The 26925-nt window shown below is 37.9% G+C and overlaps 1 protein-coding gene and 1 non-coding gene across 2 annotated transcripts; one reads left to right on the top strand and one right to left on the bottom strand.

The window, feature by feature from the left end:
- Positions 1-1675: 1675 nt before the first annotated feature.
- Positions 1676-25882, top strand: PSMC6 (proteasome 26S subunit, ATPase 6). Its single transcript, XM_065940250.1, has 14 exons — positions 1676-1805; positions 2795-2874; positions 2965-3004; positions 3252-3304; positions 6305-6372; positions 6617-6731; positions 10088-10175; positions 11468-11529; positions 11612-11735; positions 12094-12155; positions 13565-13685; positions 13831-13911; positions 21751-21822; positions 25386-25882. Exons 1-14 carry the CDS (start codon positions 1679-1681, stop codon positions 25502-25504), a joined length of 1212 nt encoding a protein of 403 aa, XP_065796322.1. The 5' UTR covers positions 1676-1678; the 3' UTR covers positions 25505-25882.
- On the bottom strand, positions 5743-5846 carry LOC136172735 (U6 spliceosomal RNA). The gene has a single exon (XR_010664084.1). It is a non-coding gene; the product is annotated as a U6 spliceosomal RNA (small nuclear RNA).
- Positions 25883-26925: the final 1043 nt, after the last annotated feature.

Raw genomic sequence — 26925 nt, 5'->3', positions numbered from 1 at the left:
CATGGTAGGCTCCTTGTCTCAGATATCTGTCCTAAATTAGTTCTCTTCATCTAACTCTGCAACACTACCCTGTTTTATTTACATTAGGTACAGCGTGTATTGACTATGCCAAAGTCTTTGACTGTGTGGATCATAATAAATTGTGGAAAATTCTGAAAGAGATGGGAATACCAAACCACCTGACCTGCCTCTTGAGAAACCTGTATGTAGGTCAGGAAGCAACAGTTAGAACTGGACATGGAACAACAGACTGGTTCCAAATAGGAAAAGGAGTACATCAAGGCTGTATATTGTCACCCTGCTTATTTAACTAAATGCAGAGTATATCATGAGAAACGCTGGGCTGGAAGAAGCACAAGCTGGAATCAAGATTGCCGGGAGAAATATCAATAACCTCAGATACGCAGATGACACCACCCTTCTGGCAGAAAGTGAAGAACTAAAGAACCTCTTGATGAAAGTGAAAGAGGAGAGTGAAAAAGTTGGCTTAAAGCTCAACATTCAGAAAATTAAGATCATGGCATCTAGTCCCATCACTTCATGGCAAATAGATGGGGAAACAGTGGAAACAGTGGCAGACTTTATTTTTCTGGGTTCCAAAATCACTGCAGATGGTGATTGCAATCATGAAATTAAAAGACACTTACTCCCTGGAAGGAAAGTTATGATCAACCTAGATAGCGTATTAAAAAACAAAGACATTACTTCGCCAGCAAAGGTCCGTCTAGTCAAGGCTATGGTTTTTCCAGTGGTCATGTATGGATGTGAGAGTTGAACTATAAAGAAAGCTGAGCGCGGAAGAATTGATGCTTTTGAACTGTGGTGTTGTAGAGGACTCTTGAGAGTCCCTTGGACTGCAAGGAGATCCAACCAGTCCATCCTAAAGGAGATCAGTCCTGTGTGTTCATTGGAAGGAGTAATATTGAAGCTGAAACTCCAGTACTTTGGCCATCTGATGCGAAGAGCTGACTCATTGGAAAAGACCCTGATGCTGGGAAAGATTGAGGGCAGGAAGAGAAGAGGATGACAGAGGAAGAAATGGCTGGTTGGCATCACCGACTCAATGGACATGGGTTTGCGTGGACTCCGGGGTTGGTGATGGACAGGGAGGCCTGGCGTGCTGTGGTTCATGGGGCTGCAAAGAGTCGGACACTAATAAGCTACTGAACTGACTGAACAGCATTTATTACTCTTTGAAATCTTTTTTTTTTTTTTTTATCTTCCCGCCAGAGCAAATCATTAGGACTTCATTCACTGAGTGAAGAAATAAATCAATAGCTAACTCCTTCTGTACCTGGAGATACTGGATAGTATTGTGTTATACCAACAAGCTATCTGTGTTACATCGATAAGCCATCAGCGCTACTTAGAGAAATATGTATATTCTCTATTTTATTCTCATATTAGTTTATCACAAAGTCTTTAGTGGTTCCAGGACAGCATGACTTAAAAACACCAAGGCTTCTCACGGAACAGCGCCCTGCTCTACCCAGGCCGACCAGCAGGGGACGGTGTAGGTGGAGGTCTCCTTCCGCGGGCTCCGGCGCCCTAGGCGCAGAAATTGGAGAAGTGGAGTGCAGAGGAGGAGCCAACCGGAAGGGGCGGGGTCACCTGGGAACCTGCCCTTCCAGGGAGGCGCTCCTCCCTCGCCCCGCCCCTTCCCCCCGCCCGGGCGGCCATGGCCATTCCCGGCATCCCCTATGAGCGACGGCTTCTCATCATGGCGGACCCTAGAGATAAGGCGCTTCAGGACTACCGCAAGAAACTGCTGGAGCACAAAGAGATTGACGGCCGTCTCAAGGAGTGTGAGTGCACCTTTCTTTCCACATAATGTCGTACCTGGACCCGCTTCTGTCTCTGACAAAGCGGAGGCCTTTTGCCGAGTTCGGCAACCGAGTCCTGGAGATGAGAAGGCCTCGGTCCAGGGACAAGGCGCTTTGTCATTCCTCCCAGAACTTGGGAAGCCGAGCCTTTTCGGGCGTGGAAATGGTCTAGTCTGGTCCAGGTGACAGACAGAACACCCCCAATTCTGAGATGAACGTGGAAAATGACCCGAGAAAGAGTGGGGAAGAAGTTGGTCAGAGATGTTTCCCAGGTTGAGGTGCAAGGAGTGCAGTGTTGTTGGAGCCCCGGGACCCGGAGCGGGGAAAAGACTTGAGTCAGAGAAGCTCAAGCAAGAGATGAGATTCTGGGGGGGGGGGGGGGGTTGGCTTGTTAGTGGAGTGGAAAGCCGAACATGGGGTTTAAGGGATAAGGCGTATCGGTCAGTAATAGCCCTCTTCGTCTTTACTCGTGTTTTTGAATTGTCCTGCATTAAGTACACACGTTTCCCTTACCTCCTGAACTAAATAAGAGTTTTGTATTTTTTCTTAATGCACCGTCACCGACGTAATGAATGAAAACCTTAACCATAGTTCTGTGGAGCTTTATTTAGGTTAAAAAGCCAGAGGATAACAGTCCATGTAGTTAGATGAAGTGAGGAGGGTCTAACTCTTATTATTCGGATTTGTAATCTCAGATCCGGAAATGTCAGAAGGTCTGTATCTGTAAAGAATGTTACCTAAAATGTGCTCAAAGAAGTAAGTATTGCCGATCAAGAAAATAAAAATACATGCTTTCTCTTTAATATTTCGTTTTGAAACATGTCATCTACAATCAGCATTGTTACTTTTGTGTGGTTTGATACAGTGAGTATAAAATAAATGTAAAGTGAAACAGACAAAAATTAAGATTTGGTGGCTTAAACTCGCGAAGATTACTTAATTTTAAAAATGTTCAAATTATATTATTTCAGTAAGGGAACAATTAAAAGAACTTACCAAGCAGTATGAAAAATCTGAAAATGATCTGAAGGCTCTACAAAGTGTTGGGCAGGTAGGTAATGGAGTTTGGGATGTAGAGGGTGATGGTGGTTTATTTTTTTAGCTCTTGGCAAAAAATAATGCTCTCTTTTTTCTTTATTAGATTGTGGGTGAAGTACTTAAGCAGTTAACTGAAGAAAAATGTAAGTATATTAGATTGTTAGTAAAGAGAAAAAGAGCAGGCTTACCTCCTTTCTGTCACGATCTTTGAATGCTTATTGCTTAAATGATTATAATGAAGGTAGATGATATTCTTGCATAGACTGAGTTTTTTTTCAACTCTTGTCCTTTGGAGAACAGAAATAAAACTCAGCCTGCCATCAATGTGGATATATTTAGTTTTACTTTCTGTGTTTCAATTTGTATTTTCATTTCTTTTTTCCCCTTTAGTCATTGTTAAAGCTACAAATGGACCGAGATATGTTGTGGGTTGTCGTCGACAGGTAACATTTTATATTTGTATAGTACTTTATAATTGACAAAAGTGCTTTCAAATAAGTTATTTAATTTTCCAGGTGGGCAAGTTAGAAATTATGCCCATAACTCCCAAAGGTGACTTGTTCAGATATAGCTAATTATTAGCAAAGCCTAAACTCAAACCATGGATTTGACTCCTGGTGAACTGAACTGAGAGCTCAGTTGTGTCCCACTGTTTGTGACCCCATGGACTGTATAGTCTGTGTAATTCTCCAGGCCAGAATACTGGAGTGGGTAGCCTTTTCCCTTCTCCAGGGGATCTTCCCAACCCAGGGATCGAACCCAGGTCTTCTGGATTGCAAGCGGATTCTTACTGGCTGAGCCATCTTGGAAGTCTACTTTTCTAATTGATTGCATTAGCTCAGTCAACTCTACACACAGAGAAATCAAGGAATCTTAGAACTGAAAAATAACTGATTATCTTATTTTAATGTCTCTTTTTGAAGAAGACTTAATAGTATTAAACCTTATAAATTACACTTTAGACATTCAGAAATATTACTTATCAACTTTATTATAGGTTAAATTGATTTTGTATGAATTCGTTTAGATTAGAATAAGCAGATTGAAATAACTCCAAGCTTTATCTTGCAGTCAAAAAGTGACAAATAGATTTGAATTATTTAGTAACCACGGAAGGCAATTTATGTACTGCTCTATTCTTTAGGAAATATCTTTAGCAAATTTTAAAAAACTCATTGGAAGAGCTTTCTCTGAGTATTTGTTATATCAGATTCGGGTTTTAAAACATTGATCCGACATGGCTATAGAATGGAATTTTACCCAGGGACTAAGTTCAGTCTTAAGATTTTGCTTACATATAAGTGGGATGATATTTTCTAAATCAAAGTTTTAGATGCCTAATCCCACAAAGGATATTTATGTCCCTTTCAGGACCCTTTGGATGCCAGAAGTAGGCATTTAAAGATATTTGATGATTGTATGAGGGCAGTAGAGCATTTGAAAGCTGAAAAATATTAGAAAGGCCAGAATATGTATTGCCTATAGATACAAATGAAATAATTTCTTATTGATCTCTGTTTAAGCTCTTGTTTCAAGTACAGTAGTCCCTCATCGGTGGGGGATATGTTCCAAGATTACCAGTGGATGCCTAAAACCTAGGCATATACCAGACCTATATGTGTTATATTTTTTACTGTACATACATACTTATTATGATAAAGTTTCCATTTATAAATAAGGGAGGGGAAACTACTGTATCTGGGAAATATTTTAGTTTAATCCATTATATTAAACCTAGTATTTAGCTTGCTTCCACTTCAACTTGCTCTATCTCGTCCAACTCTTTGCAACTCCATGGACTGTTGCTCTCTAGGCTCCTCTGCCCACGAAATTGAGAACACTGGAGTGCGGTGCCATTTCTTCCTCCAGGGGATCTTCTGACCCAGGGATTGAATCCATGTCTCCTGCATTTGTCTTCTGCATTGGCAGGCAGATTCTTTACCACTGAACCACCAGGGAAGCCTCCCACTTCATTTTAACTAGCACTAAATCCTAAACCAAGCACTCTGCAAAATTCTGTGAAAACAGTTCAGTAATTTGTGTGATTCTGAAATTGTATTAACAAGCAGTTTTCTAAACTATTGAAAAGTAACTTTTTTTTGAGAAACAGCCTGAGCCTGATTTGAATCTCTCTGGATAGATTCTATCCAACTCTACCCAAATAAGTTACACTGCCTAAATATGCCAATAAATTATTTAGTATGATTCAACTTAACATGAAATATGTTTATCATAGTGTCTGACATGTAGCAAAGGCATGAATGAAGGTTACTGGGATTTTTTTTTATTCTTTAGAATTTTAATAAAAAAAAATCTCTAGAGGGAAACAGTGCATTTCTCCCTTATCTACTGTGATCATGGAGTATATTCTTCTCAAAACCATAGTTTTTATTTATTTATTTATTGTAGTGGCTTTTGCCGTACATTGACATGAATCAGCCATGGATTTACATGTGTTCCCCATCCCGATCCCCCCTCCCACCTCCCTCTCCATCCCATCCCTCAGTCTTCCCAGTGCACGAGCACTGAGCACTTGTCTCATGCATCCAACCTGGGCTGGTGATGTTTCACCCTTGATAGTATACTTATTTCAATGCTGTTCTCTCTGAACATCCCACCCTCGCCTTCTCCTACATAGTCCCAAAGTCTGTTCTGTACATCTGTGTCTCTTTTTCTGTTTTGCATATAGGGTTATCTTTACCATCTTTTTAAATTCCATAAATATATGTGTTAGTATATTGTATTGGTTTTTATCTTTTCTGGCTTACTTCACTCTGTATAATGGGCTTCAGTTTCATCCATCTCATTAGAACTGATTCAAATGAATTCTTTTTAATGGCTGAGTAATATTCCATAGTGTATATATACCACATCTTCCTTAAAAATTATGGAACGCTTCACGAATTTGTGTGTCATCCTTGTGCAGGGGCCACACTAATCTTTATATCGTTCCAATTTTAGTATATGTGCTGCCAAAGGGAGCACAAACCATAGTTTTTAAAACAAATTTAATGGACGTACTTGTAAGATGGTTTCCTTTCTTTCTTCACAAATGTTCACTAAGGGATTTCTATATATATACTGTGGTACCAGCTTCCAAAGTCACTGTACTACAGTGCCAAAATCAAAATGATGAGCACAACTATTAAATAGTGAGCCTTGAAAGTAAAATATTGCAGTCAGTTCCTGCTTCAAAAACAAAGTCGTTGCCTCCTCAAATTTTGTGTATTAGGGGTTTCACATTTCACACTGAGATTGCACAAAAGGGCACTTTTTTAAGGGGCAGAGGGAGATAACTTTGAATTACTGTGTGTTGTTTATAATCTAATATTAGTGTTCTCTCTGAAGGGTAAAAATGATTATTTGGCTTCTAACTATGCTCTTGTAGACTGTTATTCCCTCTTTCAAATGTTTATGTAACACTTTCTGTTTTATAAAATTAGCTTGACAAAAGTAAGCTGAAGCCAGGAACAAGAGTTGCTTTGGATATGACTACACTAACTATCATGAGGTAGGTTTCTTGTGCTATTTAGTTAACCTTTTATTGTCATAGAGGGAAGATTTTATCCAAAATAGATGCTTCCTGAGGTCACTGAATATTTTGCCATTTTTCTGGTTTTACTAATTTCAGATTAATTTAAACATGATTTTATAAGATCTCCTCCAGGTTCTTGTATAAGCAAGTCATTTATACTCTTTGTAGGCTGAGACAAAATACATCTTTTAAAAGAAAAGTACACACTTTATCATTACAGATACTTGCCAAGAGAAGTGGATCCATTGGTTTACAACATGTCTCATGAGGACCCTGGGAATGTTTCTTATTCTGAGATTGGAGGGCTCTCAGAACAGATTCGGGAATTAAGAGAGGTTGGTGGTGTATGCTTTGTTCTCTGAACTTAACCAAGAAATAGTACTGGTTTTAAAATACATGAAGGCCAGCGCCTGTGGTGTCTGGGTCTCTGGAGCCTGGACTGCAGTCTGGGGAGGCTGAGAAGGCAGATGGCAGCGCTCCCAGCTCCCCTCCCTGCCCCACCTCTGTCCTAGGGGCCAGGCTCTACGTGTGTGGTGGTGCGTAGGCTATCTGTTAAGACGTGTCATGTACATTTTGTATCAAAAATAAATAAGTGACCATGAAAAAGAAATGCCTGAAGGAAGAGAGAGGATGTAAAATTACTTTGTCCAAATAACGTTTACTGAATATTACATAAATAGTATTTTCGCTGAGAAAAATAGCTCTGAGGCTCTAGCTATAAAAATTACAGGTTTTTGTAATTTGGATATAATTTGGTGTTAGAAAAATCTTGCTCTTTTTTTGTGACAAAGAAGGGGAAAAAAACTAAGAATAATTGATATATATTGAATAATGGATATAATCCAGTGCTCATGCTATCTGTTACTTTTAATTATCTCGTAATTTACTTGGGTTGGAGCACGTTTGGTTAGTGTGTGAAATGTAGTTTTTCTACAACCTCGTTATACTATTACCCTTGTAATGGAGAAGGCAATGGCAAACCACTCCAGTACTCTTGCCTGGAAAATCCCATGGACAGAGGAGCGTGGTAGGCTATAGTCCATGGGGTCCCAAAGAGTCGGACACGACTGAGCGACTTCAAGTCAAGTTATAATAGAGTAAGTTATCTGTGCCTTACATATTTTATTTTGTTAAAGCTATTTACTGTCATTTAAGAGAAATACTGGCTTTGGGTGGCATAAATGGTGTGCAGCAGTCCGTGGGGTCACAGAGTGGGGCATAGCTTAGCGACTGAACAACAGAAGCAATTACGTCCTAGGTGAAGAATCAAATCAGGATTGCCTTGCTTCACAGCACAGATAGCTTCTTAACAATTCTCTTTTAAGCAGATTACATTGCCCTATTGATTTCATCCTAATTTAGGATGGAAATACTCGAATGAATTTGGTTAGTTAGAAAAGCTTACATTATCTGATTTCAGCACTTTAAATTTTCTGGAACTCTTATTAAAGGTGCAGATTCTTAAGCTCTCTGCATGGTTTTGATGTAATGGATTAGGAGTAGAATCCACAGGAATTGGCATTTAAACAAGCATTCTGGGGGACTTGCATTGCTGTCCAGTGGTTAAGACTCTCTACTCCCTGTGCTGGGACCCTGGGTCCCAGACCTGGTTGGGAGACAATGATACCATGTGCCTCATGGTGTGCCCTAAAAAACAAAAATAAGCAAGCATTCCAGATGATTATGAAACCAAGCTTTTTTATTTTTATTTTTTTAACCATACTTGAGGAAGCACTGGCTTAAACATAAATAAAAGCCTTTTATTTTCACTTAGTAGTTAATGAAAGGGCAGACACAACTGGTGCTTCATGAAACAGTGAAATCTTTTACAGTGGTTTGCTGCATCAGCCATAGGAGCAGAATCTCCCTCTCTCTCTCTTTCTCTCTCTCTCTCTCTCACACACACACACACACACCCACCACGTACATGCAGTCCCTTTTCGATTGGCAGACAGTTGAGAATATTAATTACACACACGTACTATGGACATAGGCAGACAGTTGAGAATAAATTACACACACACACACACCATGGACATCTGCAGTTGTGAATATTAATTAAACACACACACACACACCATGAACATGCAGTCCCCTTTTCCATCTGCAGACAGTTGAGAATATTAATTATACACACATACCATGGACATAGGCAGACAGTTGAGAGTAAATTACACATACACACACACCATGGACAACTGCAGACAGTTGAGAATATTAAACATACACACCATGAATAAGCAGTCCCCTTTTCCATCTTCAGACAGTTGAGAATATTAATTGCCCACAATTTTGGTATGTCTTAATCATACCTTATGTGCACAACTATTCAATAAAAGTTTCTCTCTCAAGTTACTGGTAAACAGTGGCAGACTTCATTTTTTTAGGCTCAAAAATCACTGCAGATGATCACTGCAGCCATGAAATTAAAAGACATTTGCTCCTTGAAGGAAAAGCTATGACCAACCTAAACTGCCTATTAAAAAGCAGAGACATTATTTTACCAACAAAGGTCTGTCTGTTCAAAGCTATGGTTTTTCCAGTAGTCATGTATGGATGTGAGAGTTAGATTAAAAAGAAAGCTGAGTGCTGAAGAATTGATGCTTTTGAAGTGTGGTGTTGGAGAAGACTCTTGAGAGTCCCTTGGACTGCAAGGAGATCCAACCAGTCCATCCTAAAGGAACTCAGTCCTGAATATTCATTGGAAGGACTGAAGCTGAAGCTGACACTCGAATACCTTAGCCACCTAATGTGAAGAACCGATTCATTGGAAAAGACCCAGGTGTTGGGAAAGATTGAAAGTGCGAGGAAAAGAGGATGGATGACAGAGGATGAGATGGTTGGATGGCATCAACAACGCGATGGACTTGAGTTTGAGCAAGCTATAGGAGTTGGTGTTGGACAGGGAAGCCTGGCATGCTGCAATCCATGGGGTCGCAGAAAGTTGGACACAGCTGAGCAACTGAACTGAACTAGAGCATTAAGAGCAGAATTTATGGTTTTGTTAAGACTACTATGACAAAATGCCAACCTAAGAAAATTTTAAATAACATTTCTTTTAGTGGAAATTTTATAATAATTTTTGTTGTATTCAAATGCAAAATAGTGTGGATCTTTTTGGGTTTTTTTGCTTAACTGATTTTTTTGTAGTATAATGTTTTTGTTGATGCATAATTTATATTCAGTGAAATTTTAAATGTACAAATTTTTAAATGTACAGTTCAAGTATGTTTTGACAGGTTATATGCCTGTGCAACCATCACTCCTGCCAAGTGTGTGGTTGTTTTAACAAGTGTGCTAAATAAGTAGTACAAATTACCACATGCTTTTTTGAAAAAACGAGTATTTTTATGTATTTATTTGACTGTCCTCATCTTAATTGTAGCATGCAGGATCTAGTTCCCCAGCCCAGTCTTCTGCATTGAGAGTGTGGAGTCTTAGGCACTGGACCACCAGGGAAGTTCCACCACATGCTTTTTAATTAATTTTTAAAATATTTTAAGCTCTTTAGATTTAAGAGATATCTTACATCTGCCTGAAAAAAGACCTCTAATATAAATGGTTTTACATAGCACCGAATTCTGGATCTATTATGAATTATGCGTGTACGTAACAGCTCATACTGTACTTAAAATATTTGAAAGTACGTTAAAATGTTAACTCTTTAAGAAACCTGCAACTTCTTTTCTAGGTAATAGAATTACCTCTTACAAACCCAGAATTATTCCAGCGTGTAGGAATAATACCTCCAAAAGGCTGTTTGTTATATGGACCACCAGGTTGGTATTAAGCTATGTCTATCTCAGTATGAATCAATGAATAAAACAATAAGATGGAAATATTTAATGTCACCATTTCAGCCTTCTTTCTGTTCAGAGTAAGGAGGCAACTGGAGATGTGTGTCTTAAAATTTTCTTAGGCTTGCTTAGTCTTATGTTTCATAAGTGTATATCTTAACATGCTGTGTGATTCTAGCCAGTTGTCCCATGTGGTTCACAGATCTCTGGGTACCCCAGAGATACTTTCAGGGCATCTGCCAGGTCAGAACTTACTCTTGTAATAGTAAGATGTCAACACATTAAAAAAGGCAGCTAACATCTATGCTGATGGTGCAAGGCTGCTCATGATGTAGCATGAATCAATTAAGTCAATGGCACAAAATATTACAATAGTCACTGTCTTTGTGGCCACTCAGCATGTGCAGTATGAAAAGAGGCCAGTTTCACTTTAAAATGTCTGTGATAAACTTGTAAAAATATGAACTTTTGATCCTCGAATAATGTCTTGTATTTTGTGAGGAAATGGAAAATACTTTAAAATACTTCTATTGCATTCTTAATGTGGTAGATATCTCCAAGAAAACCATTTGTGCAGTTATTCAGTTGTCTGCTAAATTCACTGCTTTTCACAGAGTACCATTTTACTTGAAAGGAAAATTTACAATTAATTATCAGACCGGTTATTGGTAACCTTGCACATATTTTTTAAAAAATGAATGAAGTTAGCTAATCATGTTAAACCATTGATAAAATTGGAACTTTCGCATGAAAATTTGAGTTTTTGAAAACGATATCTGGTACTGTGAGCTTGACAACTTTCCAATGTGTTAATACAGGACAGGGTGAGATTGGTGATGGTATTAGCAAATGTGATTTTTAAAATATTGTATATTGGAAAATGCCAGTGTTTAGAAGATTTTAATAATCCACTGAATCAATAGTTCCAAATAGCCAATGCTTAATGTTACAGTATCATACCTAAATGTCATATGTAAATATCATAAGTAAAGATTCACTCAGTGTGCAGTATAGACCAGTGGATTTTAATGTGCAAGTTTCCATCATAGGCTGTTAGTAAGTAGGGTTTGGTATATTTCTAGAGTTATGTATTTGGTTGGCTTAAAATAAAATTAGGATGTTTTGAATAAAATGGAAATTCTGTTCAGGACATAGCCTCCTTTTGCAAAATTTACTATTCAAAGGATTACATTCTTAAAAGCTTTTGAAAATTTATCTTACTTTCCCTCAAATTTATATTGCTTTTCAAAAATTACTTATTTTTTCATTGCCAGGTACAGGAAAAACACTCTTGGCACGAGCTGTGGCTAGCCAGCTGGATTGCAATTTCCTAAAGGTAAAGGGAAGATTCTTTGTGTAGTTGTTGAAATTAAATTTGAATTGTCTTATGTTTATCTTAATGTTTTTCCTTTAATCAGGTTGTATCTAGTTCTATAGTAGACAAGTACATTGGTGAAAGTGCTCGTTTGATCAGAGAAATGTTTAATTATGCCAGGGACCATCAGCCATGCATCATTTTTATGGATGAAATAGATGCTATTGGTAAGAATAACACTTTTTAAAATTTATTTTAAACTTTTCTTGAAAGTGTCAGGAAAATTTTTTTAAATCTAAAACTTTTCCATCTCTTTTCACCTCTAATTGCAACTTCTGTGAAGTAGCAAGATGAATTGAATGTTATTTTTTTAATTCTTAAAGTTTAACCAATCTTAATAAATAAACTTTAACATTGAGAAAATGAGAAACATAACCAAAATCAATTCTACTTTTATCAGTATAGTTTTGTTAATTACTTTTCGTCTTAATACTTTAAAACCTAGAACTAACATTTTCATATTGTTTTCTTAAATGATGCTTAAAGAGGAAGAGTAACACATAAGTTTCCATATCATTATTTTAGGTGGTCGTCGGTTTTCTGAGGGTACTTCAGCCGATAGAGAGATTCAGAGAACTTTAATGGAGGTAATAGTTGGTAAAAGTGGTTTAGAAGAAAATCAGTATTTATAAAATGAATAAGTATACATTGGATATTTGAAAGTCAAAATATGTTCAATGGTTTAAATGAGGAATGCACTTATGTATGAAATTCGAAAATATTGACAGTAATGAGCACTTTTCTCTGGCACAGTCTCTAGTAAGAAAATGAGTCCTAGAAAACAATAGAGATATCCACAAATTTTCTTTTGATTTACTGCTCTACTGTTCTGTATTTTGAGCAGACTGACCATTTAAATATTTAAATTATATATTCTACTTGTGTTGTGAATGTGACTTATATTAGTTTTATTAAGATATTTTACAAGTGACAAATATATTAAAACTGGTAACAATAAAGGAGTTGTGATTATGTATTAGGCTATTCTGAAAATTACTAATACTTTCCTCTGTTGTTGACAACAAAAGAAAGCTAAAATTGTTTTGATTATTGAAGATGGATGCTGGGATATTGAAATGTATATTAAAGCTTTTTCCCACTCTAAGTTCTGTGAAAGTGATGTCAAGATTTTGAACACATTTTCCAACTTCTATAAATAGATAGGTAGCATAGGTAACACATTGTCAGTTTCTGTCTCAGTGTGGGTATTTGAAAACTTTTTTATAAATTTTTCTGGTCTGCTCAGAAAATACACAGTATTTCAAAGTTAGTTGTAGGGTCGTTTAGAAGTCTTGAATTGAGTTATTTTTAAAGCAGCACATGCTAGTTTTATTGATGTAACTGATATGCTGTGTAGCTAACATTTTGGGAATGTCAGACATGTTGACATGAAGAAATAGACATATTGTTAGATTAACTTTGTTTTAAAGATGTTATTGAATGCAGTTAGATTTTCCAGCATTTACTCAAGAAAGCTTTAGAAATCGAAGGAAATACGTTAGGTGTCTCAGTATTTCTGTGTATAATAGAATTATTTGAAAAGATATTGAATGGATTTGTTATCAGATTTGTAGAAAATCATTGTGTCCGCTTATGTTAATGTAAATTTTATATCTGACATACTATAAGCACTTGAAATGTTAGTTATTTTTATTTTAAAACATTCTATCAAAAAATTCAAACATAGGAAGTCAGATTCACATAGTTTAGTTTCATAAGTTTTGATTAGATGGATGCCTTCAGATTTATTAGACCTAGTCTAATAGAAAGTAGAAAAGTATATATATGTAGAAAGGTATATAGTTAAAAAATCTATCTTGGAACTTTTAGCATGAAAAATATATTCCATCAAATGATCATTCTGCACATCATATATCTATCTGTAAAGCAATACATTTCATGGCTTTAGGCATATAAAAGTTGTGTCTGAGTTTTTTAATGGTTGGGCTATTTTATAAAATGTACCTTTGATTTATATTCACAAATACATTCTTAGCTACTGAATCAAATGGATGGATTTGATACTCTGCATAGAGTTAAAATGATCATGGCTACCAACAGACCAGATACACTGGATCCTGCTTTGCTTCGTCCAGGCAGATTAGATAGAAAAATACGTGAGTTAAATTTCTTTGCCTGTTGTCCATTTCTCTTTGTCTATGTCTATTTCTCTATCCCAAACCTCCTCCTCATGCCCTACTCTATTTAACAAAGAAAAAAACCTGACTGTAATAGCATTTTTTATAATTTTCTTATTTTCAGATATTGATTTACCAAACGAACAAGCAAGGTTAGATATACTGAAAATCCATGCAGGTCCCATTACAAAGCACGGTGAAATAGGTAAGGAAATAGCTTATTTTTTATATTTTCACATTTGGTAACCATGAAGCAAAATACTACTCGATATTACCGATAGTCTACCAAATTGAGTTTTAGATTCAGAAAACATGGTGTTCTTGAATTCACCTAATAGTTATTGAGCATCAGCTATATGCTGAATTGTTCTAAGTGCCAAGGATATAGCAATGAACAAAACAGACAAGTTCCTGCCTTCATATAACTTGTTAGCAGAGACAGGTGAAGTGAGTTAAATATTCAGTTGACTCTTGAGCAACATGGGATTGAACTGTGTGTATCGGCTTATATGGGGATCTTTTTCTTTAGTAAATGCTGTAGTACTACCTGACTGACTTTGGTTGAATACACAGATGCAGAATCATGGATATGGAAGGCTGACTATAAGTTATGTACAGATTTTCGATTACTCAGAGAGCTGATGCCTATACCCTTTGTGTTCTTCAGAGTCAACAGTCTAGTATATTCAGTTCAGTTCAGTTCAGTCGATCAGTCATGTCCGACTCTTTGCAAACCCGTGGACTGTAGCACGCCAGGCCTCCTTGTCTATCACTAGTTCCCATAGCTTACTCAAACTCATGTCCATCAAGTCAGTGAAGCCATCTAACCATCTCGTCCTCTGTCGTCCCCTTCTCCTTCTGCCTTCATTCTTTCCCAGCATCAGGGTCTTTTCTAGTGAGTCAGTTCTCATCAGGTGGCCAAAGTATTCGAGTGTCAGCTTTAGCTTCGGTCCTTCCAATGAATATTCAGGACTGATTTCCTTTAGGATGGACTGGTTGAATCTCCTTGCAGTCCAAGGGACTCTCAAGAGTCTTCTCCAACACCACAGGTCAAAAGCATCAATTCTTCGGCACTCAGCTTTTTTTATAGACCAACTCTCACGTCCATACATGAGTACTGGAAAAACCATAGCTTTGAACAGACAGACCTTTCTTGGTAAAGTAATGTCTCTGCTTTTTAATACACCATTTAGATTGGTCATAGCTTTTCTTCCAAGGAGCAAGCATCTTAATTTCATGGCTGCAGTGACCATCTGCAGTGATTTTGGAGCCCCCCAAAATAAAATCTCTCACTGTTTCCACATCCATTTGCCATTAAGTGATGGGACCAGATGCCATAATTTTAGTTTTTTGAATGTTGAGTTTTAAGCCAACTTTTTCACTCTCCTCTTTCATTTTCATCAAGAGGCTCTTTAGTTTTTCTTCACTTTTCTGCCATAAGAGTGGTGCCATCTGCATATCTGAGCTTATTGATATTTCTTCCAGCAATCTTGATTCCAGCTTGTGCTTCATTGAGCCTGGCATTTCACCTGATGCACTCTGCATACAAGTTAAATAAGCAGGGTGACAGTATACAGCCTTGATGTATTTCTTTCCTGATTTGGAAGCAGTCTGTTGTTCCATGTCCAGTTCTAACTGTTGCTTCTTGACCTGCATACAGATTTCTCAGAAGGCAGGTCAGGTGGTCTGGTATTCCTGTCTCTTGAAGAATTTTACAGTTTGTTATAATCCACAGAGTCAAAGGCTTTGGCATAGCCAATAAAGCAGAAATAGATGTCTTTCTGGAACTCTCTTGCTTTCTCGATGATCCAGCGGATGTTAGCAATTTGATCTCTGGTTCCTCTGCCTTTTCTAAATCCAGCTTGAACATCTGGAAGTTCTCGGGTCACGTACTGTTGAAGCCTGGCTTGGTGAATTTTGAGCGTTATTTTGCTAGTGTGTGAGATGAGTGCAGTTGTGCAGTAGTTTAAACATTCTTTGGCATTGCCCTTCTTTGGGATTGGAATGAAAACTGACCTTTTCCAGTCCTGTGGCCACTGCTGCATTTTCCAGATTTGCTGGCATATTGAGTGCAGCACTTTCACAGCATCATCTTTTAGGATTTGAAATAGCTCAACTGGAATTCCATCACCTCCACTAGCTTTGTTCTTAGTGACGCTTTCTAAGGCCCTCTTGACTTCACATTTTAGGATGTCTGACTTGAGGTGAGTGAGTACACCATGGTGGTTATCTGGGTCATGAAGGTCTTTTTCGTAAAGTTCTTCTGTGTATTCTTGCCACCTCTTCTTAGTATCTTTTGCTTCTGTTAGGTCCATACCATTTCTGTCCTTTATTGTGCTCATCTTTGCATGAAAATGTTCCCTTGGTATCTAATTTTGTTGAAGAGGTCACTGTCTTTCCCATTCTATTGTTTTCCTCTATTTCTTTGCATTGATCACTGAAGGAGGCTTTCTTATCGCCTTGTTTTTCTTTGGGACTCTGCATTCAAATGGGTGTATCTTTCCTTTTCTCCTTTGCCTTTAGCTTTTCTTCTTTTCTCAGCTATTTCTAAGGCCTCCTGAGACAACCATTTTGCCTTTTTGCATTTCTTTTTCTTAGGAATGGTCTTGATCACTGCCTCCTATACAGTGTCACAAACCTCTGTCCATAGTTCTTCAGGCACTCTGTCTATCAGATATAATCCCTTGAATCTATTTGTCACTTTCACTTTATAATGTAAGGGATTTGATTTAGGTCATACCTGAATGGTCTGGTGTTTTTCTCTACCTTCTTCAATTTAAGTCTGAATTTGGCAATAAGGAGGTCATGACCTGGGCCACGGTCAGCTCCAGGTCTTGTTTTTGCTGACTGTATAGAGCTTCTTCATCTTTCGCTGCAAAGGATATAATCAATCTGATTTCAGTATTGACCCTCTGGTGTTGTCCATGTGTAGAATCTTCTCTTGTGTTGTTGGAAGAGGGTGTTTTCTAAGACCAGTGTTTTCTCTTGGCAAAACTCTGTTAGCCTTTGCCCTATTGCATTTTGTAATCCAAGGCCAAATTTGCCTTTTATTCCAGATATCTCTTGACTTCCTACTTTTGCATTCCAGTCTCCTATAATGAAAAACCGTCTTTTTTGGTGTTAATTCTAGAAGGTCTTGTAGGTTTTCATAGAACCATTCAACTTCAGCTTCTTCAGCATTACTGGTCTGGGCAGAGACTTGAATTACTGTGATATTGAATGGTTTGCCTTGCAAACGAAAAGAGATCATTCTGTTGTCTTTGAGATTGCGTCCAAGTACTGCATTTTACACTCTTTTGTTGACTATGAGGGCTATTCCATTTCTTTTAAAGGATTTTTGCCCACAGTAGTAGTTATAATAGTCATCTGAGTTAAATTCATCCATTCCAGTCCATTTTAGTTCACTGATTCCTCAAATGTCAATGTTCACTCTTGCCATCTCATGTTTGACCACTTCCAGTTTGCCTTGATTGGTAGACCTAACATTCCAGGTTCCTATGCAGTATTGCTCTTTACAACACAGGACTTTACTTCCATCACCAGTCACATCCACAGCTGGGTGTGTTGTTTTTTCTTTGGCTCCGTCTCTTCATTCTTTCTGGAGTTATTTCTCCACTGATCTCCGGTAGCATACTGGGCACCTGCCAACCTGGGGAGTTCATCTTTCAGTGTCCGATCTTTTTGCCTTTTCATACTGTTCATAGGGTTCCCTTCTCCAGTGGACCGTGTTTTGTTGGAACTCTTCACCATGACCCGTCCATCTTAGGTGGCCCTACACTGCCTGGGTCATAGTTTCTTTGATTTAGACAAGGCTGTGGTCCAGATCAGTTTGGTTAGTTTTCTTTGATTGTGGTTTTCATTCTGTTGCCCTCTGATGGATAAGGACAAAAGGCTTATGGAAACTTCCTGATGGCAGAGACTGACTGAGGGGGAAACTGGTTCTTGTCTGATGGGTGGGACAAGCCTTGGGACAATGCTCAGTAAATCTTTAATCCAGTTTTCTATTGATGGGCTGTGTTCCCTCCCTATCATTTGACCTGAGGACAAACTGTGGTGGAGGTAATGAAGATAGTGGTGACTTCCTTCAAAAGGTCCCATGCACGCACCACTGCACTCAGTGTCCCTGACCCCGCAGCAGACACCACCGACCCACGCCTTCACCAGAGACTCCTGGACACTCAAGGGCAAGTCTGGGTCAGTTTCTTGTTGGGTCACTGCTCCTATCTCTTGGGTCCTGGTGCACACAAGGTTTTGTTTGTGCCCTCCAAGTTCTACATAAGTTCTGGCGGCTCTATGATGGGTTAATGGCGACCTCCAAGAAGGTTTATGGCATAGCCAGGTCTGCTGCACTCAGAGCCCCTGTCCTTGTGGCCGGCCACTGCTGACCCACACCTCCACAGGAGACACTCAGACACTGTTCTGGCTCAATCTCTGTGGGGTCTCTGGGTCGTGGTGCACACAAGGTGTGTTTGAGCCCTCCAAGTGTCTCTGGTTGGTATGGGATTTGATTCTAAACATGATTTTGCCCCTCCTAACCCTTATGGCAGAAAGTGAAGATGAACTAAAAAGCCTCTTGATGAAAGTGAAAGAGGAGAGTGAAAAAGTTGGCTTAAAGCTTACCATTCAGAAAACTAAGATCATGGCATCTGGTCCCATCACTTCATGGGAAATAGATGGGGAAATAGTGGAAACAGTGTCAGACTTTATTTTTGGGGGCTCCAAAATCACTGCAGATGGTGATTGCAGCCATGAAATTAAAAGACGCTTACTCCTTGGAAGGAAAGTTATGACCAACCTAGATAGCATATTAAAAAGCAGAGACATGACTTTGCCAACAAAGGTCCATCTGGTCAAGGCTATGGTTTTTCCAGTAGTTATGTATGGATGTGAGAGTTGGACAGTGAAGAAAGCTGAGTGCCGAAAAATTGATGCTTTTGAACTGTGGTGTTAGAGAAGACTCTTGAGAGTCCCTTGGACTGCAAGGAGATCCAACCAGTCCATCCTCAAGGAGATCAGTCCTGGGTGTTCATTGGAAGGACTGATGCTGAAGCTGAAACTCCAGTACTTTGACTACCTCATGGGAAAAGTTGACTCATTGGAAAAGATCGTGATGCTGGGAGGGATTGGGGGCAGGAGGAGAAGGGGACGGCAGAGGATGAAATGGCTGGATGACATCACCGACTCAATGGACATGGGTTTGAGTAAATTCCGGAAGTTGGTGATGGACAGGGAGGCCTGGCGTGCTGCGATTCATGGGGTCGCAAAGAGTTAGACACAACTGAGTGACTGAACTGAACTGAACCATCTTGCTAGGGCTTCTCCTTTTCCCTTGGATGTGGGGTGTCTTTTTGGTGGGAACCAGCATTCGCATGTCAATATTTGTTCAGCAGTGAGTTGTAATTTTGGAGTTCTTGCAGAAGATGAGTGCATGTCCTTCTACTCTGCCATCTTGACTTGCCTAATATCATAGTTATTAGATGATGATAAGTACTATGGAGAAAAATAAAGCACAAAAGGGGGAATAGGCAATGCCAGGAGCAGGTATGAACATGTATACATTTTTGAATGGAGGTAGGGAGGGGGAAGCACAGGGAAGGCTTTACCAAAGTGATTTTTAAGTAGTGACCTAGAAGGACATTTGGGGAAAGATCATGCAGAAGGATCAGCAAGTAAGAAGACCCTGAAGTAGGTGCATTCCTGGAACACTCCAGGGCCAGCATTGAGATCCAGGTGTCTGTGGCAGAGTCACTGGGACAGTAGTAGTGAAGTGGGCTTCCCTGGTGGCTCAGCAGGAAAGAATCTGCCTACTATCCAGCAGAGGTGGGTTTGATCCCTGGGCTGGGGAGATTCCCCTGGAGGAGGGCGTGGCAACCCACTCCAGTGTTCTTGCCTGGGAAATCCCATGGACAGAGGAGCCTGGTGGGCTACATCCCTTAAGGTTGCAAAGAGTTGGTCACAACTGAAATGACTTTGCAGCAGCAGCAAGTGAAATAAATCGTAGAAGTAATGGGAATCAGGTTGTGTAGAGTCTTATTGAGGCCACTGAGTAGGAACTTTGGCTTTTGTTTTTAGTGGTATGGATGCCATTGGAGGATTGTGAGCAGAGGAATGATATGACCTTTTTATTATTTAACCTTCTATTGCAGAAAATTGGAAATACATAAAAGTAAAGATGAGTATCATTTTATCCAGTATTAATTCCCCAGCTTCAGTAATTAACTCTTGGCCAATCTTGTTTCATCTGTAATCTTTCCTACCTTTTACTTTCCCTCTGGATTTTTAAGTTCCAGGCATTATATCATTTGTAAATTTTTCAAAATTCACTTATGTTAAATAAGATCATTCTGGCTGCAACTAGAGAGACAAGGATAGAAACAAGAGGATCAATAAGGAGGTTATTTCAGTAATGCAGGCAAAAGATGATGGTGGCTTGGCCTAAGGAGGTAGCAGAATCTTTTGTACTAATGTGATTCTGGACATGTTTTTAAAATAGAGGTCATAGGACATGCTAAGGAATCAGATGTAGGGTGTGAGCTAAAGAGAAAACCAGGAATGACATAGGTTTTTGACTCACGCAACTGGACAGATGGAATTGCCATCAATTAAATTTGAGGTAAGACTAGAAAGATTAAGTTTTAGAGGGAGAATGAAAAATTTGATTCTGGCAATATTTAATTTGAGATGCCAGTTAGATAACCAAAAAAAGATGTTGATTAGTATTTCTTGGTGCATCAGTAGTTCATTGGAGAGGTCTGTGCTGGAGCCATAAACATGGGTAATGTCAGCATAAAAATGGTTCTAGGGAAGTGACCATGGATATAGAAGGGTTTTTTTTAAAACTGAACTAATTCTAGCATTAAGAAATTGAGAGGAAAAACCGTCAAAGGAGACTGAGAAAGGATAGTTATAGAGGTCGGAATTAACCAGGAGCTGGTGGTATCCTGGAAGATAAATGAAGAAATTATTTTAAGGAGGGATTAATTTCCTGTCAGATGCTGACAGTGGGCATGATGATAAGAGTTCTGAGATTGGATTTACTACATGAGGATCATTGGTGAGCTCATGAAAAGAAATTTCTTTGGAGTGGTAGGAGTGAGAGCCTTGTGCAGATTGGTGTCAGAGAGATGAAACCATGAGGCATTGAGTTTAGACGCTTCTTTTAGGAGTTCTTTAGCAAAGGGGAGAAAACATGGAGGTGCAGCAGAAATGGAGATTAGGAATTGGGAGAGTTTTCCTTAAAGTGGAGGAATTTACAACACTTTTTTTTTTATGCTGATGGTAATGATCTAGGAGAGAGAGAGATAAGTGAAGACTGATGAATTCTCTGTGTGATTTCAGATAGAGATTCACATATTCTGGATTGCCTGACACAGGTGCCTTATCACAGATTTTCACATTGTAGTAGCCTTTGCTGTCTCTCTTCTTCTTATCCTTCATCAAGTCTATAATTGCTTACCCTAATCAGCAGCTCTTCAAGTCTGTCATATGGACAGAAAGGTCACATAGCTGTTATTATTATCATTGATCTCACCACTTGGAGCTTTCACAGAAACCAGAAAACCTAGCCAGTATTCACGCTAGCATTTAAAATTGTGTGTGATAAAATGATGTCTGATGACTTATTTTTGGTGTATTTTGTATTTGTTTTAATGATTAAATTCCAATGAGGTTACAGTTGGTTTTGAATGTTCTATTGTTCAAATTAGATACTTGGTTACAGTTTGAGTCATAACTTGACAGATACCTGGAGTTCACATGTGTTTAATTGTGTCTGTGTGTAGAAACAGGTTAAGATGCTTTCAGATCTTGATTGTTTCTTGGTTTTAGAGTTTTAGAATTATGTTTATTTCTGCTTGGTGCTGGTTTACTTAACAGAAGTATTGCTTTTAGTTGTTGATATTGTGGAATAGTGACACAGATGATGCCTAGCTGACTTATTTCAAAGCAAGCTCTTAAATTAAATTTTCTATATGGTCATAAATCAAGTAAATGTCTACTGTAACTAATTTTTTTACAACTAATTTCCAGTATTTTTCTTAAACAGATTATGAAGCAATTGTGAAGCTTTCAGATGGCTTTAATGGAGCAGACCTAAGAAATGTTTGCACTGAAGCAGGTAAGGATTTAAAGTACAGTTTTTGCTCTTGATTTTTATTTGTTTCATTTGCTAAAAATGTGCCTGGGTTTGTCCAAATGCAGAGCCTGGACTTTGCAAGGTTTTGAGTGTTTGTTATTTTCTGGGAAATTGATTCCAAGAAGTAGGAGAGAACAGGAAAAGTGAGATACGGAGAGGGAAAGCTGTTACAAGGGTACATCGCTGACGTAACTATTGTAGGCAGGAGGTGTTAGATTCTGATGAAGCTTCAGAGAAACATCCAGAATTCTTTCCAGGATTGTCTGGCTGAAATACGGGAGACCAGAGCATTTATTTACCAGCTCTTATCCTCTGTTCCTCCATGGGACGAGATCCCCTTGGGAAAGTTAACTTCTTGGCACTTACAGATGCCTCTGGGTAGGGTATGGAAAGACATGCATGTGATAGCATGCTGTCCCTCTGGAGTAAGTCTGAGACCATACAGAACTCTGCCACACCTGTGGTAGAAATCCAACCCAGCCAGCACTGGGGGTATCTGCTGCAAAATGGTTGACAAGCCTCCTGATACTAGTCAGCCAGTAGTTAAATTTGAAAGATTGATTTATGAATGTTGTGTTCATGCAACTTGTGGAAATGTAGTAGTTTTTTAGTGTAATTTTCTCTGCGAATTGTGTGATTTTTATTTCTGGTACCAAGTGGCTTTAAAACCCTATAGACTCACTTAGATTTGTCCTCCACACAAAATTTTTAAATTAAAAAATTAATATCTGCAGTAGATTTTAGACTTTAATAGGTTTCACATGAACAGTTTTTTAAGTATTACAATATGTGATTTCCTCTTGTTTTCATTTTACCTTTAGCCTTATTTTTAACGTTTCTTGTAAATTCACCAGTGTTTAAAGAGGCTGCTCAGACAGGCTTCTCCATAGGAGTATCTTCATGGGTATACTGTGACTCAGTATCTGGATCAAAATCTGCAGGTCCAGAGACTCAGTAGAAGTCACAGTAAATCATGCTCACAAAGACTCATTAATAAACAAAAACATTGAGGTAAACTCAGTAACCTGAACTAAAAGCAAAGCAAAGTGAAGTCGCTCAGTCGAGTCCGACTCTTGGAACTCCATGGACTCTAGCCTACCAGGCTCCTCCGTCCATGGAATTTTCCAGGCAAGAGTACTGGAGTGGATTGTCATTTCCTTCTCCAGGGTATCTTCCCAACCCAGGGATCGAACCTGGCTGGGTCTCCCACATTGCTGGCAGACGCTTTACCAACTGAGCCATCAGGGAAGCCCACAACTTAACGATATTCTCCTTTCAAAATCTACATTGGACCAAATTATTAGAAAATTATTTTGGTGACACTGAAATCCAAACAAAAGTAGTATCATAATTTTAAAAGCTGATTCCATTAAGTTATATTCTTTTTCCCACATTTTTTATAGTTTATTTTTAGCTGTTTCCCAATAAAGAATTGTAACTTGTGTGTGGATTAAAATTTAAGCTTTTTGGGCTTCTCATCTGGAGACATACTGAATTTCTTTGGTTTTCTTTTTATTCAGCTTCAAGCTTTTTTTGTTAACATATCTTTGTGTGAGTTAAAATGTATTTAATTCAATTCTAGTTGTCTTTTTCCATTCAAATCTTTCTTTTTGATTTCTGAGATTATTTTTCTTTTTGGATTAGAATGTGTCTCAGATTCACTCATTCACTAAAAATGATTTGGAAACAGTAATATGCACAAGGTTTGGAAAATTAGCTTGCCTAATTTAATTACAGCCTTCTAAACAGATTTTAAAACTTCACTGTTAAAAAAAACTAGTCATTTCCATTCACCTAATTTCTGAGGATAGCCCAGAATAACTCTTGCCAAGATTCCTTATATAGAAATCTTGAAAGGGAAGACCGGAAGCAACCCTTGAAATTTTCTATTGCAACCCAGTCATTTCATGTTAGTGAAAATTCAGTATAAGCAGATCCTCAGTGAAAATAGTAGTAGGATTCATTTATTTAATAGATAATTTTATCTTACCAGTTTTAACTTATCATGAAATTAGGATTGTCTAAAAATCTGGGACCTACATCCATGACACAATTAATGTTTTTTAAAAACACAAACCTTTACCTCCTTGTCAAGTAGTATTTGACACGTAACTTGTCAAAAATTTGAAAGCAAAAATTGAATTGTGGTATTTGAATATGAAAGTCATATTATCAATTTGTACATGAAAAAAGGTAAATTTTCTTACATCAATAATGCCATTGGTTTTTGTTAAAACCCACTGTTGACTTTCTTTAATTCTTATTCTTTGAGCTTTTGATTATTAACAAGGAAAAGCTATCAAAATTACTGGAGTTGTTTTGTGTTTTCCCAAACCATAGATTGGAGAAGGCAATGGCAACCCACTCCAGTACTCTTGCCTGGAAAATCCCATAGACCCAGGAGCCTGGTAGGCTACAGTCCATGGGGTCTTGACGAGTCGGACACAACTGAGTGACTTCACTTTCACTATTCATTTCATACATTGGAGAAGGAAATGGCAACCCACTCCAGTATTCTTGCCTGGAAAAATCCCAGAAACAGAGGAGCCTGGTGGGCTGCTGTTTATGGGGTGGTACAGAGTCGGACACGACTGATGTGACTTAGCAGCAGCAGCTGCAAACCATACATGCACTCCCTCCTTCCAGGGGATTGCTGCATGTAGAGTTAAGAAAGACTGCCTAAAATGTGTATATATTGTTGATAGTTGGGTTTTGTTTTTTGGCTTCCATGGTGGCTCAGACAGTAAAGCATCTGTCTGCAATGCAGGAGACCTGGGTTTGATCCCTGGGTTGGGAAGATCCCCTGGAGAAGGAAGTGGCAGCCCACTCCAGTACTCTTGCCTGGAAAATCCCATGGACGGAGGACCCTGGTAGGCTACAGTCCATGGGGTCGCAAAGAGTTGGACTTGACTGAGCGACTTCACTTTTACTTTCACTTTTCTTGGTTTTTTCAAGATGCCATTGGATACAGGGACTGTATGAGCTGGAGTTAAGTATCCAGATAATTGTCTCATTGTTTCCTAATTTTTGGTTTGGAAAATAATGCTCACTATAGCTATGGAAATTAGTTGAACAATGATAGTGGTTTTTAACAAATTGGAACTGATTGCTGAGAAGTAGTACATCTGGGTTCCTTCACATTTATTCCATAGAATAATATTACATTATTTACTTTAAAGTTTTTTTAATTGAGATGTAGTTTTAATTGACATATAAACTAAATTGACATTTAGTTTCATGTGTACAACATCATAATTAAGTATTTGTAGATATTATGAAATGACAACTACAGAAAGTCTAGTTAACATTCCATCATCACACATAGAAAAATATTTTTCTTGTGATCTACTCTTAGCAACTTTCAAATATAAAATGCAGTGTTAATAAGTATAGTCACCATGCTATACATTACATCCCCAGGACTGACTTTTTTAAGTGGAAGTTTGTACCTTTTGACCACCTTCACCCATTTCACTTACCCTTTGTTATTTTTAATAAATAATCATATATTAAATATAGCAGTCATGTTGCTTTATTTTCCACAGGTATGTTTGCAATTCGTGCTGATCATGATTTTGTAGTACAGGAAGACTTCATGAAAGCAGTCAGGAAAGTGGCTGATTCTAAGAAGCTAGAGTCTAAATTGGACTACAAACCTGTATAATTTACTGTAAGGTTTTTGATGGCTGCATGACATCTCTTCGCTTAATTTAAAAAAAGTTAAGGAAAATAATGTATGTATTGGCAATGATCTCATTAATAGCATATGAATAAAAATGTGTATGAATAACATTGTAAAAATTAGTAATTCGGTAATTCTGCTTTTAAGAAGTACAGAGGAAATTTGTATGTTTGTTAATGTTGCATTTATTGCAGCAGAAGTCAGAAGAGTATGTTGAAGCTTTTTGTATTTGCTGTATGAGTATTTTGTAAAACCTTGAAAATGGTTTGAGATAGTAGTACCAGGGAGCATTTCTTATGACTTATTTTATATCACTTGTTTTCCTCATCCTAAAAAGTTTAATAAAATCTGTTTAATTCAGTTCTTCTACAGATATTCTTGTCTTTTATAAGACTACATCTACTATGGTCTATTAGGTTCTTTAGTAAGTATAATAAACTAATAACCAAGATGAAGTTTTATTTAGATCATAGATTTTTGAATTTTAAAACACTACCTACACTCAGTGTTCGAGACTGTTTTATTATATGTAACATAGATGTGTGTGTGAGAGAGAGAGAGAGTCTATATCTATATATTCCTCCTTCCAGAAAGTCTTTATTTATTCTTTGCCTACTATGATTAGGCTGTATGATAGTTGATTGATACAGTACATGCACATCCATAACCTTTTTTTAAGATTATGATTAAAAGTAATGTTTGCTATTAAATGTGACTTGGTTTTCTTGATTTTTGTAAGATGATAGTTTCCTTTTGAGGAGGTTTGTTCACTCTTCTCAGAAAAATTTACACATATGTACACACAATTTTGCATATATTAAAACTTACGAGATGTATTATTTCCCAAGCTCACCCATGGACTCTAGGTATCTATGGATACCAGGCTCAGAGTGTCTGATGTAGGGGGTGTTGATGTCAGAAGTGTTCAAAACAAAAGTTCTGTTACCTACACACAATTCTTTTTCATATTATGTGGCAATTAAAGCTTTAACAAATTATAACAGGAAATCACCATTGGGCATCAGTTAAGATTGTGTTATTAAAGGTACAGTTAAAGAAACTGTCTTCAGTTTAGTAAACCTGAAGAAGTGGATATGACTCAGGTAATTATAAAATCATTCTTCAAATAAAAAACTTGCTAGCAGAGTAATGTGTGCCTTTTTATAACTAAAAGAACCATTTATAGATAGTGATAAAGAAAATGGAGCCCTCAACTAGCCATTTAACACTCAAAATTATTAAACAGTTCTATTTCTCTGTGTATTTAGAGTGTTTCATAAATATGACTAAAAAGTAATAGGATGTCAGGTTTAGGTCAAATTTCAATGTGATCTTTTTTATTCTTTCCATTGTAATTTGCAGTTCAGTTATTGAATGACTTTCACTTTTTTACTTTGGTGGTG

This window comes from Muntiacus reevesi, chromosome 7 (genome assembly GCF_963930625.1).
Source record: "Muntiacus reevesi chromosome 7, mMunRee1.1, whole genome shotgun sequence".
NCBI classification, from domain to species: Eukaryota; Metazoa; Chordata; class Mammalia; order Artiodactyla; family Cervidae; genus Muntiacus; species Muntiacus reevesi.
This window is presented reverse-complemented; position numbering and strand designations above follow the sequence as displayed.